Here is an 18,951-nt window from a genome sequence, read left to right on the forward strand (position 1 = left end):
TGCCACTAGATAGCATAATTGCAAGTACAAGACGGTGAGAGCTCAGTGCATTTTTCTTTTCATATTAAGAGCTATCTAATGTTTAGCATGAAGTAACTTGTGAAGTTCTACACATTTTTAAAATTGTAAAATACCACTTGACCCCAGTCGCCACAAATACATGCATTATTATTAGATGTATTATTACTGCTAAATTTTGACGTGGATGTGTCTGCTGCTTTGCGACTGGAATTCCCCCAGTTCAGGTTTAACAAAGGTGGTCATTAATCGCATGTTAAAAAAAACAAAAAAATAGTGGTGTTAAGGGAACTTTAAATTAACTCAAAATGAATGCACTAATTTTGACACCCCTGATTTAAATACATTGTTGAAAAATTGAATGAAAAAAAAAAAAATTCTTCAGAATCATGTCTGCCATTAATGTATTTCTTCCTCATTGTCTTCCTACCAGCCTATTTCACCGAACTTCACAGTCGCTCTGAGCGCTCCCTCCAGGAGGCGCTATCTCCCCTTGGTGCCTTATACTCCCAAAATACAAGACTCTTTGGTGATTTGTACTCCGATCTGAAACGGTACTACCGCGGCTCTGCTCTTAACTTGGATGAAACCTTGACTGAATTCTGGTCGCATCTTCTGGAACGCACCTTTAAAAGCTTCACCCCCAGAGATGTGAGTAAGGACGCCATCTTCAGAAGTTGTTTGGGCTGGACAAAGCAAAAAAAAAAAAGAACTGCGGAATTACTCTTTCTTCATTATTGTTTTCAAAAACGTGGTAAAAGCGCTGGCATTCATTGTGTACAACAAATATGTTATCTTTAGCCAGTGAATTGTTTTGACGTGATGAAAATGTAAACATTTGTATGTAATAGCATTTAGTAGTGTTGTTCTGATACCGTTTTTTGGCCCCCGATACCGATACCCAGCTTTGCAGTATCGGCCGATACCGATCCCATACCGATACCTATGGTTTTTTTTCCTCAACATGAAAAAGCTGTCCAGCCATTGGTTCAGAGCATTCAAGGGCCAATGGGATATCTTAGATTGGCATGCAGTGAGCATGTCACATACCAGTGAAAGTCGTGCACCAGCAAGACACAAGATGCTTCATCCAAAATCCTATATTAGCTTTGGAATTAATGGTATCGGCATGTTACTTGTGAGTAGTCACCGATACCGATACCACTGTTTTAATGCAGTATCGGCACCTCTGCCGATACCAGTATCGCTATCGGAACAACACTAGCATTTAGCAATTTCATATATAGCATTTTTAAAAGAGCTTAGTCGTATTCCTATTAGGTTCTCCCTTTATACAAGACAATTGTATCTCAAAAAAAAAAAGAAAAAAGATGAATGTGTTGCCACAATCACATAACCGTTCAATGCATTTCACCAGCTACACAAATTTCATTTGAAAGAAAAAACAAAACTTCTATTGTATGCGCCACTGTCACCACCCTTGCAGGTCACCCTGTCCGAAGACTACCTCGAGTGTGTTGCTAAGCAACAAGAGACCTTGCGACCATTCGGCGATGTCCCCCGGGATATGAAAGCAAAGGTTATACGGGCTTTTGTCACAGCCAGGTCGTTTGTCCAAGGGCTGATCATCAGTGGCGAGGCTGTCAGAAAGGTCTCGCAGGTGAGTGTGTGGGTTCTTGTATTACTAGTATTTTGGGAACATCGCTTCAAACTCTTCAAATTGGGGGGGGGGCGGGGGGCAAATAGAAGCAGTTATTTGTTGACTTTAAGGTTTAACATTTTGTTGTACGGATGTACCGATAGCCTACATGCACTGAAGGCACACCACCCTAGATTTGTACTTGTCTACACATACAGAAAGAAAAAAAAGAAAAGAAAAAAACCTTTAAAAAATGTTTCAAAATATGTGATAATTTTGATTTTGGACACTCCAAATTAGTCAATTTGTGTATATATATATATCTATGTCTATATTTATATATATATATATATATATATATATATATATATATATATATATATATATATATATATATATATATATATATATATATTAGGGGTGTCAAAATTAGTGCATTAATTTTGAGTTAATTCAAAGTTTCTTTAATGCCACTAATTTTTTTAACCCGCGATTAATGACCACCCCTTACTTGGGGGAATTCCAGTCGCAACGCAGCAGACACATCCATGTCAACATTTAGAAGTAATAAATGTCATAATAATGCATGTATTTGTGGCGATTGGGGTCAAGTTGTATTTTACAATTTAAAAAATGTGCAGAATTTCACAAGTTACTTCATATTAAAGATTAGATATTGCTCTTAATATGAAAAGAAAAATGCACTGAGCTGTCACCAATGTCTTACAAATGCAATAGTGCCATCTAGTGGCGGAAAACGGACCAACAAAAATCAATGTCACACTAGTTTTCTTTTTAATTTTAACCCAGTGATAGAATAATTGTTGAATTAAGAAGAATTAACTAACAATTCTTCTTAATTCAACAATTATTCTTTTTTTTTTTTTTCTTTTTTTTTTTTTTTTTTTTTTTTTTTTCTTAAAGAGCTCAGAATTGTTCATTCGGTAGTCTTACCGATTCAACGTCTTGTCATCATTGCTCTTTTTAACAATTATTCTATCACCCAGTTGTATTATTATGAAATTACTTATCACTGACTAAAATATGCAATATTTGTATTAGTTTAACATTTTTTCCCTACTTTTTTGTATTATCAAGAGTATGAAAACTTGGGAAAAAAATATTTTATTGTACATTTTATTGTACATTTAGAACAGAATTTTACGATTAATTGTGAGTTAATTATTGAAATCATGCGATTAATTACGATTAAAAAATTTAATCGCCTGACACAAATACATACATATATATATACATATATACATATATATATATATATATATATATATATATATATATATATATATATATATATATATATATATATATATATATATATATATATATATATATATATATATATATTATGCTTGTTCTTATGGAGGGTAGAAGAAAGTCTTGTTCCCGATAGAGGTTGTGATAGAAGTTGACAAACAACTAAATATATCATTTCTCCCCAGGTTCCTCTGAGTCCAGAATGTGTTAAAGCCTTGATGAAACTGGTTTACTGCCCGCACTGTCGTGGCCTTGCCTCTGTCAAACCCTGTGTCAACTACTGCTCCAATGTTATGAAAGGCTGCCTGGCAAACCAAGCTGATCTGAACCCGGAGTGGCAGAATCTTATAGGTAAGGCATATCAATATATACAGAAACAACATGGATACAACTAGTGGGATGGGCTATTGATGAATTAAAATATAATCATCAGATACCATGATCCAGGTGGCATCTAGTTTCAGCACAGAGCCCAGTCTCGATGTGGTTCTGTCCTCCATCCCATCGCAGATCTTTGAGGCTGTCCGTTTGCTCAAGGAAAACATTGACACCTTTTCAGCCAAAGTAAGTTTGTCTTATTGTGCTTGATCTAATACAAATCAAACATTTTTCTGCTTACTGTAGTAAAAAAAATACAGTACAATGTCTGCAAGTACATACAATGTGTACAATGTACATACAATGTGAAGTTCTAGTTTTAAATTCTTGATGGAGCAATTATGTTCAACAGATTACAAGTCCTAATCTTTACTTAGTTTTTTGGAATTACAGATTCTTAAAATTAATTAAGAGAACTTCTAATTACAGTATGGTATAATGTCACTTGAAATGATATGACTGTTGGATTCCTTCTTAAAACAGAATTTGCTCTGGCAGATGTGGAGTAGAAGAGACTGTGACTGATGATTTCAGTAAAGCATTTATTTTAGTTTGGCAGACACAGCTAAGATTAAGGATTTGCCTTCGTTTTGGAATTGGACTTGACGCTTGGCTATGAGGCAACCTTTTGGTTTACTTGACATTTGGAAGTTATTTTTGTCACTTTTGGTTTATTTACAGTTTATTTACAGTTAGACCCATGAGTAAGTACTTAGACAGTGTCCATGTTTATCATTTTACCTTCATTATGCACAATGGATTTCAAATAAAAGAAGCGCTTTAAAACATACATTTTCCACTTTAAGTTACATTTGACATTTAACACAGTGAAAACTGTTGTTTTTTTTTAATACTTAAATTAGATTTGCAGTCACTGCTTGAAGTCTGGAATGAATAGACATCACCAAATTATGAGTTGTACATTCGGCTAGTTACATCTTGACTGTGAATTTTACTGACCACTCAGTCTTCTTCTTTCCACGAGTGTACTTGTTGGCAAGTATGTATGTAATGTAACTAAGGCACAATACATTCATATCCCTTTATGTAAATGTTAAATTATAGTTAATTACTTGCATTGCTGAACTGAAAAATGTCATAGTGTTTGAATTTTTTTTGCTCATGTTAATTTCTGACTTTTCAGAGAATATAGCGGGTGGTCATATTAATTTGTTTTGCACTGTTCGAGTTAACTATTTGTTTATTGTTCAAATAAACATTGATTGCGATCTAGTAAGGCATTCAGTTGTTTTAATTTTTGATCAAATAAAGAAATAAATATCGATGTTGGGGGAATGGGAAGTTATTTTAGATTGATACACTAATATGCAAAAAGATTATACATCTTCATTAAAATGCTGCAAACTAAAGTAGACCGGTATGAGCCCTGAAAATCCAGCGCTGAAAATGAGTTCCCAGTCTGGCCCTGGGTGTAACAACAAAACATTAATACATTATAGTAATCAATTAGTAGCAATAGGACATTAAATTAATTGAATATCGTGATTTGTTTTGAAGTTGAAGTTGAAGTTGAATTTGAAGTTTATTGAACATATGCATATATACATATATAATTATATAAACACATAAACAAATAAAGAAAGTTAAAAGTAAAAAATAAAAGAAACATCCAATAAATATCGATTTATATGTTCAAGGGAGTAGGAAGAAGTTGAAAACTTATCCAGTCCTACCCCTTATTCTTCATATCCCATCACTTATTTACAATAAATTCCATTTTAATAAAAGAAAATATATAATCCTACTCATATAACGTATAAAAAAAATTAAATAAAAATAAAAAATACACAATAGTAACACACATATATACAAATTTCATTACACTCATATTGATACATCAAAGTAAATAAAGTAAATAAGTAAATAAATAAATCATTTCTACAATCCTCTTAACTCATATCTGATTTAAATAATAATATTGAACTTTACTTTTAAAAAATTTTTTAAATTCAACAAGTGAATTACATCTTTTCAGGTCAGTTCCCAAGTTATTCCACAAATTAACTCCTCTAACGGAGACACACCTTTGCTTAATATTTGTTCTTGTTTTGGGTTTTTTGTACACACTTGTACCCCTAATGACTAATGACCACCTAATCCTTGACGAACGCACGTAACACTTCAAACATGATCAAATGAAAATTCTAAATATGTAGATGGTGACATCTAGTGGCGCATTTTATACTGCTATTCTTCGTTCTTTTTTTTCATAATCACTTTCATACAGTGAAGTACATGTTACATTGAGGCACATTTCATTCCAGTATGAAAGGCACACATACACTTACTATTAATAAGAGTACTTTTTAATTATTTCATAAATTTTATTTAACTTTAAAAAAAAAAAAAAAAAGCTGATACAGGTAGTTTTGAAAAGCTAAATCAACTGGGACAATTTGGAGAACAATTTTGAGAGGACTATTAGAAAATAGTTGAGAGTATAAAATATAAAATTATAGTAGTACTGACTTTTTGAACTTTACTTTTTGAGTTGAAACAAAGACTGTACTCTATTTGAGCTAAATTGCGTTTTCAAGGCAGCTTTTGGACTTTGAGTTGCAAGTCAAACAAGCTTGAACTGTTTTACAGTGATATGTATCACTTTTAGCACGCTCACTATTTCATACTGTTTCTTACTTTGGAATAATATGCATACACGATTTATTTAACACAACTCTACTTTGTAATTGTACAATAGATTTGACCCAAGCGTCTTACTGTAGACTATACCACAACTCTGCTGAAATGCTAAAATGTGCTTAAAAATGAACCTGTACCAATCTATTTGTCCCACCATAGGTGTACCAAACATGTGGCACTCCAGTTGAGCCAGGCACGGCAAGTCCAACGCTTCTCGAGCCGAAGAAAAAGAAGAGCGATTCTCTAACTGCTTCAGAATACAAACCCTCTCCTACTGCAGGCCTCAGACTCGAGATGCAGGTGTGTTCAGAATGTGAATCTTATGATGAAATAATTAGGTATGAATTAATGATTATTGAAAGTGTACAGCGGGATGAGGGATGATTTGTTAGAGCTCACTTATTCCTCATGGCAAGAAAGTGGCTTTTCTGTATGGAGTTTACATGTGCTTCCCTTTCTTGTGTGGCTTCTTTCTCACAGTTCAGAAACTTTTATACATTAACAACTCATTTGCTCCCAATAACTTATAAATATGTTTTTTTGTTTTTTTGTTTTTTTAACGTTTAAGTGTCCCAAAAACGTATTTATACGTTTTTTTCCTTTTTTTTTTTAAATGTTATTTTATTTTATTGTAATGTTTTAAGTGTCCCAGAAACGTATTTATACGGGCTTTTTTTTTTTTTTTTTTTTTTTTTTTTTTTTTTTGCGGTGTTCAAACTACGGCCCGGGGGCCATTTGCGGCCCGCCATACATTTTTTTTACGAAAAATCATTTTTTTAAGTGCTGTTTTTTTAAAGAGGGTTGATTAAACATTTCTAGCTACGCAAAGACACAAATTTGCAGCTAATAAAGTTTCAAAAATAAAAATAGTTTCATCCACTTGTTGCTTAGTGTCAAGGTCGAATTTGTGAAAACATCACATTAAATTAATGGTTCTTAAAGAGATACTATACTTATTTAGTCATTTTTGGCAGTCAAACATTAATATTTTGTCTATAATTAATTTGATATTTTCATTATTTTTCACGTACAATTAGTAGATTTAAAAACACATTTTGCAACTTGCTGTCGACTGAAAATGACATCACACAGCTCAGCTTGTGACTGTCACATGACCAAACCTAGAAAACAGGTGAGCTGTGATTGGTTACCTGAGCCCTTGTGATGTCATTTTCAGTTGACAGCAAGTTGCAAAATGTGTTTTTAAAGGTACTAATTGTACATGAAAAAGAATGAAAGTATCAAATTAATTATAGACAAAATATTAACTTTGCATTGCTACAATTGGCTAAATAAGTGAAGTATCCCTTTAAGTGTGGTCAGTTTATTACCGATTATTCTTGTTGTGGTTCAAAATGTCAAGTTGGGATTCAGCTGCTGCTCAGTGGAGAGGCGTATCTATTATAGTGGGGTACACAGGGGTCACTATTTGTCTTTTGACTGTTAGCAGTTTTCAATAAGTAACTCTATATTATATCAACAATTTATAATTGCTTCATTGATTTTTACCATGTTTAATAAATAAAAAATAAAAAAATCTAAGTGACCCTTGCAGCTTTTTATTTTTCTGTATGTAGCCCTCAGAGAAAAAAAGTTTGGACACCCCTGTGCTAGAGCATGCAGAAGGAACTGCAAAGAGTGGCTGCAAAAATGGCCAGCAGGTGGTTGCAGAGCATAGGAGATCAACCAGGGCCGTGTAGAAAAAAAAACTCAATTACTCACAATTCTAAATAGATTTCTGAAAATTGATTAAACTTAGCTATATTCTAATCCTAATTCTTGCAAAACGGAAACAGATAGAAATATCTTTATTTCCTGATGAAAGAAAAGACTAATCTTTCGTTTGATAGGTTCCATGTTTTTATAGCAATATAACACAATATTCTGTGGGCCTTGCAAAAGCAGTCAAAATCCAGTAAAACAACTGGGAGCAAGTGAGATTGAGTGAATGAGTTAAGGTTATTAAACTAATAAGATGGATGGATGGATGGATGGATGGATGGATGGATGGATGGATGGATGGATGGATGGATGGATGGATGGATTATTTTTCTGTTGGTGTTAGTGACCACGTGGATGACTGCAGCCTGCCTCTGAACTGACAGCAGATCATATTCTTACTAGGGATGTAACGATAAGGGCAATATTGTGATATCGTGATATTAAAACTGCCACAATAACGTCGTCGTCAAGGTCACAATATTTAAAAGGAACACATCTGTTCAAAAAGTCAGGTTGATTTCCATTTGTGCAGTTCTAGCACCCTCTAGTGGCTAGTTTATTAGTGCAATTTAATTTTCATTAGGGATGTTTTGGCCTTCTATGTTTAAAATCTATGCTACTTGTCAAATAAAGGAGAACCTAATTTGCTTGTGAAGCGATCAATGTGTGCTTGCCTTAGCAAGTAAGTGCCTTAATATTGTTATTAGAGATTGTATGTGGTTTAAATGCATTGCATGTTATGTACAAAAACACAATATTGTGATTTTTTTAGTAGTAAGTAAGTATGAGCTCTTTAAAAAAATAAATAAATAAAAAATCGCCAACCACCCACGATATCTTGATAATTATCTATCGTGATCATCATATCGTGATAATATCGTATTGTGATTTTTGGATATCGTTACATCCCTAATTCCTACAATGCTTTAAATGGGCGGAAACAGATTCTGTAGTTTGATACACAACCCTTTTGATTTTGATTTTCATGTTTTCGTGTCAACTTCAGGTGTCAGATCTCTCCAGTAAATTAAGAGAAATGAGGCAGTATTGGCTCCAGCTTCCCATTGCACTTTGCAGCAAATTGGCAGCAGGTGGCGCCAACAAAGATAAATGCTGGAACGGCATTACCAAAGCCAGGTGGGAAAGAAACATGCAATCTAGTGAAGCATCTTGAAGTATCATTGAATGGTGTTTGTTGAACCTCAACCTCTTCTAACAATTGCACGTTTATTTCCAGAGTAACAGCACTTTCTCTAATTAATTTTGGCATGTCTTTGTTTGTCATTTGCGCTAATTAATTGTTACTATTTTGTTGTGCAACATAGCTTCAAAACTCAGAAACAAATAGTGTTGAATATTTTTTAAATAAACGTATTTTACCTGTAAATTGATAGGAGAAAAGTCACAGTCATTTGCTTGAAGCAGCAAGAGACTTCTGATCATAATTGTTAACTGTGTTGGCTGACGACCAGTTTAGGATTGGTATTTCACATTATAGAATTTTTTTTGAAACACTTAAACAGAATTTTGCACATGGTGACACGCACACCCATACACTCAGGGATATTTACTTACTTTTTTTTTTTTTTAAATTAAATAATATTTGTATTACACTAAAAACAGCAGCATTTCCTTCTCTAACATCAGCCGTATTCCATTTTTGGTGCTTTCTGAAGATACCTTCCTGAGGTGATGGGTGATGGCTTGGCCAATCAGATCAACAATCCGGAGGTGGAGCTCGACATCACCAAACCTGACATGACCATCCGTCAACAAATCATGCAACTGAAAATCATGAGCAACAGGCTAAAAAATGCCATGGATGGCAATGACGTGGATTTCCAGGACGCAAGTGAGTAGATTTCTGGAGGGAAACAGATTTCATGTTTTGACAATCTACACATACATAAGCCACTTTACTTTGCTTGTTTGCCCAAAATGTATCAACTGAGAGTATGCTAATTCCTATACTGATCTACAATTGTAATCTACTCATAGATATGTGAAAACACCACAGAATATGTTACGGAAAGCACTGATAAAAACAAGCTAGAGCTAATTTCCACACTTTGTTTACTGTAAAATAATCTGAAACAATGTGGAATTGAACCTCCCCACAAATAATTATGTTCTGCATGTTTCAAATAAAAATGTAGAAAAAACCCCATAATAAATAGAAAGATATTGTACAACAATGTTCCCGTTGATATCCAAACATTTCGCACGCTATGAAGGTCATGATACGATCATTATCACGATATTGTGGGGGGGGTTGGCGATATTTAAAAAAGATCACAATATTGTAAAAACAAAAAAAACAAAAAAAAAACAAAAAGATCTCATACTAAAAAAAAGCACAATATTATGCATAACATAACAACAATGCATGTAAACCACCTACAATCTCTAATAATATTGAGCCACTTATTTGCTAATGCAAGCACACATTTAATCGCTTCACAACAAATTAGGTTCCCCTTCATCTGACAATTAGCATAGATTTTTAACATAGAAGGCCAAAACATCCCTAATGAAAATTAAATTGCACTAATAAACTAGCCACTAGAGGGTGCTATAACTGCACAAATGGAAATCAACCTGACTTTTTTTTAACAGATGTGTTCCTTTTAAATGTTGTGAACATGACAACAACGATATTGTGACAGTTTTAATATCACAATATCACGATATCGTTACATATCGTTACATCCCTAAGTACAACAGAGCACATTTATGATGATGACAGAATCAAATCCAAAACGTATATTGTTCTGGTTTGGCCCAGGTGACGACATCAGCGGCTCGGGAAGCGGCATGTGCCTAAGCGGTCAGTGTCCTCGAAGCAGACCGGGACTGTACGCGTACCCTCAAGACGACGACCTGGTCACAGGTGCAGCCACATGTCAACGCTGCCAATGTAGCCCCCTATTGCTGGTCCCGTTGGCGGTCCTGCTGCTTTTTTGTCGATGATGCTCTGCCTTCTGCCAGACTGAAGGCCAGAGAAGGACTAGATCACGATACGGCAGCTGGGTTCGGAGAAGGGAACATTGGATCAACATTTGATTAACTTTGCCAAAAACGAAGGAAAATTATTGGAAAGATTCTGTGAAGAGGAACAAAAACTGGCATTAACAACAGTCTGTGTTTGGTTTTGCTGCGTTCTACTATAGTTTGCATTTGTTGAGCTGGTTTCAATGAATTCCAAGGAAGAGGATGATGAAGAAAATGAGACGAGATGTTACAAAAGACGAGTGATGATGGAAAAAAAAATCAATGGAATGTTAATGAGGATTTAGGTCCGTCGTGCACACACCAGGGACTGAGCTCAGTGACAAATGCTGTGGTGTATTTAAGGCTTTTTCATTTCATTTTTGAAAAATCGGGTGTTGAGGGTGTACCTAAACAATAATATGTAATATATACATGTATAGCCAGTGTGCATCATGGTTGTGTCCGGTGGAACATTGAGCCATGGATGTACATTTTAGGTTAATACTCTACTGGCAATGAATCTCTTATAACCTGTTATGTAATTGTTAAGATTTTGTGCTGTGTGTTGGACTAACTGCTATTTGGTAGGATTTGTTTGGCCTCCAGAACAATGATCACCCTCTTAAATGTTGTGATTGCAAACGTTACTGTCGTCATCAAACACTTCCAAACAAAGCACAGAACCAGCCATTTCCTGAAATCTTTGATTTTATTTTTTATTTTTTTTTCTCATTACAAAAAAGTGTCACATTATTCTGCCACTTTTAGTCGCCACACTGAGCGCATGTCACAACACAAAACTCAAGAGAGGATTTTTCATGGAATGCATGCCTGCCTTAATCCACTGATCCAGACGACGTTTTAGAAGCAACACATCAGGATTAGCAGAGGATATCAGCACACCAAAAGCAGTCCTTGTTTTTTTTTTGTTTTTTTTTGTTTTTGTTTTTAAACAAAACAAATAACTCTTGACTAACAATACTCCCCTGGTAATTGTCCATATTTTGTAACTGCAAAGTGGTGAAGGGTTCAGACTGGATAAATGAAAATGAGATCTGATAGCAATTGTTGGAAGATATTTACCAATGATGCACAGAAAGGTAAAATGGAGAATATTTTCTGCCGGACCAAATAAAAATGTAGAAGTAAAGTAAAGCTTTCATAACATAACTGTTGGAGGTTTAAATTGCATTAACATCGAAAAGCCCTTTTGTTGTATTTTGTGCTGTTTTTGCAAAATACAAACACAAAAAACAATGTTTTCTTTTGTGCCAGAAAATATATGTACTGGTATGCCTTTATTTCAGGCTTCATGTTTTATTATTATTATTATTATTATTATTATTATTATTATTATTATTATTATTATTATTATTATTATTAGGCATTTCAAATCATATACTCCAGTCATTAAAAATTGATGCAGTAAATTTTGTCAGTACAAATTGAAACTTGTGTTCTTAGAGTAGGCTAAAAAAGTGAGTCATACGCAACAAGTTTCACACAAACGTAACTAGACAAGGGAATAATGTAGATTTGGAATATATCAGTCAGAGGCATTTGTGTTTCATTTATTCTGCAACAGTGACCGGGCAGACTTATACTAAAAGTATGATTATGCATCTTGTCCTGCCATGTAAAAGTTAAATAGGGGGTGAACGATGTGGCAGTCACAGTATTTTGTGGACTCTTTGTCGACGTTTTTGATCCTGATGAAAGCTCAATTAATGTTAGCTGTTCCTCAGCCTCCTTTACTCTCTATGATAAATCAGCATTTGTCACAAAACTGCCTGTTTTTTAAGTGTTGACAGGAAGTTTATAAGGGTGGAAAAACATTCTTAATAAAAACAAAAACTGCTTGCTGTATGTCTGACTGATGGCTTGTTGGATGAGCAATGTACCAGGAATGCTGGAGGCTGTCAAGTGCACTATTAGCGGTTTGCCTGTGTTTTCCCCTTTTAAAAACATGATGCCCAATTGGGATTTTATTTTTTCAAGCTACAAGGCAGGTTGACAGTGACTTCAGGAATACTGTACACCCTTAACATTAGGGCCTTAAATAGAAGCCCATTGAAGAAGGTTTATTTTATGTTCATGTAATAAAATTCAGTTTTTGTTTTGCCATTACTGTGTATTTTGAGCCACTGGTTGGACAATAAAATGTATGCGCTAAGAGGTTAATTGTGGAGTGCTTATGTTTTTTGTTTTTTTTTCTTGTGTTTATTTACAAGTAATTATTACATGTGTTTCTGGAAAACTGCACACTAAAACAAAAACTTGAAGTGCACAAGATAAGAACATTTCAAACATTGTCTAGAATGTGTTATAATAAATGGTATAATGGTGGTATAATAAATTTGGTCCTTAAATATAATTCAGTGCAGGAACCAGACAAAATTTGTCCATTCATGCATTGCTAATAATTCATCCATCCATCCATTTTCCTGACCGCTTATTCCTCACAAGGGTCGCAGGGATCTCAGCTGGCTACGGGCAGTAGGCGGAGTACACCTAGAACTGGTTGCCAGCCAATTGCAGGGCACACAGAAACAACTATCCACACACACACGCACACCTATGGACAATCCGGAGCGCCCAATTAACCTGCCATGCATGTCTCTGGAATGTGGGAGGAGACCGGAGTACCCGGACAAGACCCACATGGGCACGGGGAGAACATGCAAACTCCACCCAGGAAGGCCGGAGCCTGGACTTGAACCCGCGTCCTCAGTACGGGGAGGCAGACGAGCTAACCAGTCATTCACCGTGTCCACCACAACAACAATAATCAACACAATATTTTCGATAGTGTTTGTTCACCATAGTAGCTCACATTTATGTCAATAAATTCCCAAATAATCAATCAATCAATCAAACTTTATTTATATAGCACCTTTCATACATTCAAAATGCAACTCAAAGTGCTGAACATCCATAATACAAAAAAAAAGGCCACCCCTCACCCCCTCAAATGTGCTGATCGCTTTTATATTTTCACAGATTGAGGTGGACAAGAGTAAGAATGTGCAAATACATGACCTATCACCTATTTTGGTGATGATTGGTCACTGTTTTCAGAAGCCAGGAAACATATATATATATATATATATATATATATATATATATATATATATATATATATATATATATATATATATATATATATATATACTGTATATATATATATATATATATATATATATATATATATATATATATATATATATATATATATATATATATATATATATATATATATATATATAGTAACCACTCATACACACACTCACACGCAAGCTTACTTCACGTAAGCCACATGGGGTCTCCCAAGCGGAGGAGCGAACCCGCGCCAACCGGCACTGAAGGCAAGTGACGGTTCCACTCCTCGACCTGGAGCCCGCCAGGAAACACATTACGATGTTTTCCTCCTTCCGTCTGACGTTGACAGGGTTAGGGGAGGAGGGAAAGTGGGGGGGACAAAAAATATTTAAATGTAGTGGTATCGGGTGGCAGATGCCACCCCTGCTGCCACCCCAATTCGCATCGACGAATTTTGACATTCATGTCGAAAACTTAAATGTCTTCTTTTTTCAATTTCTTTGACCAAATTGTAAGGACCAGACTGTGCATATAGGCGCAAAGTGCAAAGTTCATTTGTGTCTCAAGTTACAAAAGAACTGCTTTTGTGAGTTCCACAAATGAGCTAAAGAGACATACTCACCCCTCGCACTGAAAGGTCCGTCAAAGTGAGTGGGAGTAAAGGCATCACAGCTGTAAGAGTTGTAATGAAATTAACTTTGTTATATCAATAAAATAATCTCCATACCAGAGATGGCACAGGTGTTTTCTTGTACAGGTGTTTTCTTACTTTTTTTTTTTTATTTTTTTAAACCATGAATGTCTGTTGTCACAAATTTATATCATACCCATATGTACGAATATTTAACTCATTTGCTCTCAATAACATATAAATACATTCTTTTGTTTTTGTTTTTAATGTTTTAAGTGTCCCAAAGACGTTTTATTTTTATTTATTTTTTTATTTTATTTTATTTCATTTTATTTTATTTTATTTTATTTATGCTAGAGCATACAGAAGGCTTTGATGCAGCCTCTCAACTGCAACAAGAACGGTTGCAGAAACGGTAGTTATTACACAAACGGCCAGCAGGTGGCAGCAGAACAAAGGAGATCAACCAGGGCCATGTTGGAAAAAAGTCAATTACTCACAAGTTTAAATATTTGTGAACATTGATGAAACTTAGCTATATTCTAATGCTAATTGCTGCAAAACGGAAACAGTTAGAAATATACTCTTTCTTTTTTTTTCCCTGATGAAAGAAGAGACTTTAATGTTTATTTTGATAGGTTCCATGTTTTTATTTCAATAGAACACAATATTCTGTGGGCCTTGGAAAGTCAGTCAAAATCCAGTAAAACAGCCGAGAGCGAACGGGTTTGCTTCTGTGAAAATGGCTGGGAGTGAATGAGTTAAGTGCTTTACTCATAGTAACATTTTCAACTCAATTTAATTTTTTAGTGAGTACCCCATACCATAACATTCTTTATCCTGCTATTTTTGTCCATTTTTGTAATACTTGAGTAAATATAAACAGCTCTTTATTTAATTTAACACAATCTATTACATTTTAATCAAAATATAGGATATTTGGTAAATTAAGAAATGTGTCCCATTGTAAGTTTAAAAAAAAAAAAAAAAAAAGTACTGACATTTTTCTCTTTAAGGCAATTGTGCCATTAGCTCCCGGCACGGATGGCTCTCGAATGCAGATAGCGCTGTTCTGTGCACACTAGATGCCGTTGGCATAGCTGCTTAAAGTTGCGGTGATCATGTGTTTGAGATCATGTGACCATTCACAATGGCGATCTCCGAGCTGAAGAGATATTGCTGCATGTTTTGCTAATATACGCTAAAGAAGAAGGTGATTGAGTGGGGCTTCTCATGTAAGACCCCCCTTTTATAGAGCCTCTGAAATGTACTCAATAGGGTGCTACTAAGCGCCAATGGTGCCTCATGTACGCCAGGCTTTAGGTGACAGTATTACAATACAGTTATTGAAAGAGGGGAAAAAACAAACAAACAAAAAAACAAAAAAGGCCTTTTGTTGCCACCCCTCAAAAATGCTTGCCCCCTTCTTGCCACCCGATAAATATGTTTCGAGATCCGCCCCTGGTTATGGTAAAATCCATCAAATTTTTCAGTTGGGTGAATTAGTGCTGACATCATTTTTACTTACAGACGTATGAGTGCCACTGTTCATCCCAATCAAGTGTGCCTTTAACTTTAACAATCAACATCAACATTATTATTATTATTATTATTATTATTATTATTATTATTATTATTATTATTATTATTATTATTATTATTATTATTATTATCATTATTATTATTATTATTATTATTATTATGAAAAACTAGGTGACAGGAATCCCTACTGAAATTCGAGTTGACAGGTGCCGTGCCATTATTTGCTGTTCTTCTGTTTGGTCACTTGGCGGCGCTCGGCTTACAAGAGCGACCATGCGATATCTGCGCTTGGAGTGTGGGTCAGACGCCAAAAGAAAGGTGATTGGTTAATGAGCCGCCATCTCTTTCCCTGATTGGCCAGAAAAGTGTTGGAGAGGCGGTAATGACAGATGAGGGAAAGGAGAATCCTCACACCAGCCGTGAGCCGTGTGTGTGCTCTTCAGTGGCCGTCCAGCACAGTGCTACCGGCGCTTCGCTCTATCACGATGGAGATGTGAGTCCTTCAGTGGAGCCCTGACAGTGCATCAGTGGGATATGGTTTGTGCTAGCCGGAGAATGGGAGAGGATAGACGGATGCTCATTGGGGCTATGCTGGCCACTTTTACTGCAGTTCTTCTGTCTGGGATCACTTCAGTGTGCGCAGTGGAAGGTAGGTCTGCTGACACATTTTTGTCTGTACTGCAATTAAAGGAAAGTGATTTGTCAGGCACTTGAACTAGTATGAAGTTTCGTTTTTGTTGTTATTTTGATGACGATTGATTGCTTTGCATTATTACAGTATATAATATCCCTAACATAGAAGGTGACGTCTTATTTTACTCTGAATGAACTGTAAGTTGAGAATTAAAACCACCATGTAACAACTTTCAGCAGATTAGGCTATATTGTTTTATTGTTTGTTTTGTTTTTCTTTTTTTTTTATTGAAACATGCTGTAACAATGTAGTCAAATGTTCATGGGGGCTTTGGGTTATATATGCCGGTTCGTCACAATTTTTTGTCCCCTCCTAATATGAATGCACCCATTGGTCCCAACATTACCTACACAATCTAATGACATAAAATTACAAGAGTTATCTTCCTTTACAATGATATTAATGCTCATATTTGACTTATGTCAAAGATGCATTAAATCAGTGTTTCTTATAGTATCTTGGATTGGTGTAAAATGACACTGCAGGGTCAAAAGCGTACGAGCAAGCAGCCATTACTACATATATGCGTTTCCCTCTCATGTAGTGAAATAAAGTAATGAAATCTTTTCATCCAATGTAGTGCAGGTGTGCCTAATATTAGGGACACAATCTTGTCTACACGTGAATCAAAAGCATCTTTGTGAATTGTAGCTTTTGTGATGTTGCAGCACATAACAACAAATGAAATCAAAATTGCAATTGATAACATTTCATTGAACTCGTGTACGACTGGAGAACGCTTACAATTTTGTAACTGCATGTAATCTGTTGGATGCTGCGACCAATTTAAAATCACTGACTAATTAATTCTCATTTGAATGGTTGTTTGTTTATTACTGGTTTCTAAACTTAATTAAGACAAAATGGAGTACAGTCTTAGCTGCAAGCAGGAGTGGTGTTGTTGGGTCAATAGCAACTAGTTAGTTCAAGGCCCGAAGGTAAGGCCTAGTTTGGGATGGTGTGGAATTGACTGGCATTTAATCGGGTCTTAAGAAATTGTGGTAAATAGAGTACATTACATGATCCAGTGAAGTATTAACTACTGTACTTTGAAGTCGAAATAAGAACATAACATCTGTTATAAGACAATATACATGCAGTCTGCTGTTTCACCACTCCTACAGGAATCTTTATTCAGCTTAATACAACACTAACATTAAAACAGGAGTTCAGAAGCATAACATTCAGAATTTATTATATCACACATGCATATACCCAGCTTGATAACCACCAATTGTTCCATTTGCTGAAAATTCACCAGTTTGCTTTTTTTTGTGGATTTTTGATATCTGTGGCAGGGTTCGGTTGCTAGCACTGAACTAATGCTTCCTTTTAACTTTCACCTTCCTTCCTTCTTCAGACAATTTAGAAACAAAACAGCTAACAGAGATGAAACAATAAGACCTTTTCATATCACAATTATCGTGACCCAAAATTTTCAGTCATTGGTATCGTCACAATATCTACTAAAAGTAAACAACAAGCAAACAACCAAAATACCCGCATGGAAGCTGTTGAAACATTTATTTCATGATTTCATATTCATTGATGTTGTTGTACAGGTACGTGTCCTCATTCCTTCCACCCAGCCATGGGAAATGATCCATCTCTCTTACCTCTCCGCCCTGTGACGCTCCATCTTCTTACATGTAACCTGCCTCAGCAGCATCCTCTGGTTTTTCCTCTGTCATAACTTTTTTACTGCCACGTTATTAAAAAACAACCCCCAATGCCAGCGGATTTCGAGCATTTTAACTCATTTTTCGAAGCAAACAGAATATTGTGTTCTCTTGCTACATAAACAACATGGGTACCACATGAAAGATCACATTCCATTCTTTCATTAGAAAAAAGTATGTTTCTACCTTATTTGGTTCTTTAGTAATCACCATTTGAAAATAGGTCATTTAAGTGACATTGAGCGAAAATTGAAAAGAAAAGATACATTTTCTCCACAACAGTGACTTTGATACTAATATGTTTTGTTTAGAGACGCTCTGTCAAATTAGGTTTAATGTTACAAAGGCTTTGATCATTCACGTCAGCTTTGAAAACGTTCTATTTCATCAGATTGCGCCATGTTTCATTATAATTCGCAGCTCTAGTTAGGGCCCGAGCAGCTACCGCTGCCATCTGCTGGCCATAATTAATGGGTGTTTTTGATTTCACAACTCATTGACCCGGTTGCGCTGCACTTGGACGTTGCACTGACCACTGATATATTTAAAAAAAAAAAAAAAAAAAAGTAGTTGACGTCACTTAACGTTTATGGCGGCATACATTGTAATTTTATTAAACGTTTTTGGCGGTCAAAGAGTTAAAGAAAACTGTGAGATAAAT

At 35.2% G+C, this 18,951-nt stretch overlaps 2 protein-coding genes across 5 annotated transcripts in view; both read left to right on the forward strand.

The window, feature by feature from the left end:
• Positions 1–12,826, forward strand: part of gpc1a (glypican 1a) — a 67,008-nt gene extending 54,182 nt beyond the window's left edge. For all 4 annotated transcript variants that reach the window (XM_077535501.1, XM_077535500.1, XM_077535499.1 and 1 more), the window contains 8 exons: positions 452–669; positions 1,466–1,639; positions 3,079–3,244; positions 3,327–3,457; positions 6,092–6,232; positions 8,661–8,791; positions 9,331–9,506; positions 10,440–12,826. In XM_077535501.1, coding sequence (XP_077391627.1) covers positions 452–669; positions 1,466–1,639; positions 3,079–3,244; positions 3,327–3,457; positions 6,092–6,232; positions 8,661–8,791; positions 9,331–9,506; positions 10,440–10,624 — 1,322 coding nt within the window. In that variant the 3' untranslated portion in view covers positions 10,625–12,826. The remainder of the gene's footprint in view (positions 1–451; positions 670–1,465; positions 1,640–3,078; positions 3,245–3,326; positions 3,458–6,091; positions 6,233–8,660; positions 8,792–9,330; positions 9,507–10,439) is intronic.
• A 3,503-nt stretch (positions 12,827–16,329) lies between these two features.
• The window catches only part of LOC144027739 (ephrin type-B receptor 1-like), a 153,790-nt gene continuing 151,168 nt past the window's right edge, over positions 16,330–18,951 (forward strand). Inside the window, exon 1 of the mRNA XM_077535534.1 lies at positions 16,330–16,566. Coding sequence (XP_077391660.1) covers positions 16,452–16,566 — 115 coding nt within the window. The 5' untranslated portion in view covers positions 16,330–16,451. The remainder of the gene's footprint in view (positions 16,567–18,951) is intronic.

The sequence above is a fragment of the Festucalex cinctus genome, chromosome 10 (assembly GCF_051991245.1).
Source record: "Festucalex cinctus isolate MCC-2025b chromosome 10, RoL_Fcin_1.0, whole genome shotgun sequence".
Classification (NCBI taxonomy): domain Eukaryota; kingdom Metazoa; phylum Chordata; class Actinopteri; order Syngnathiformes; family Syngnathidae; genus Festucalex; species Festucalex cinctus.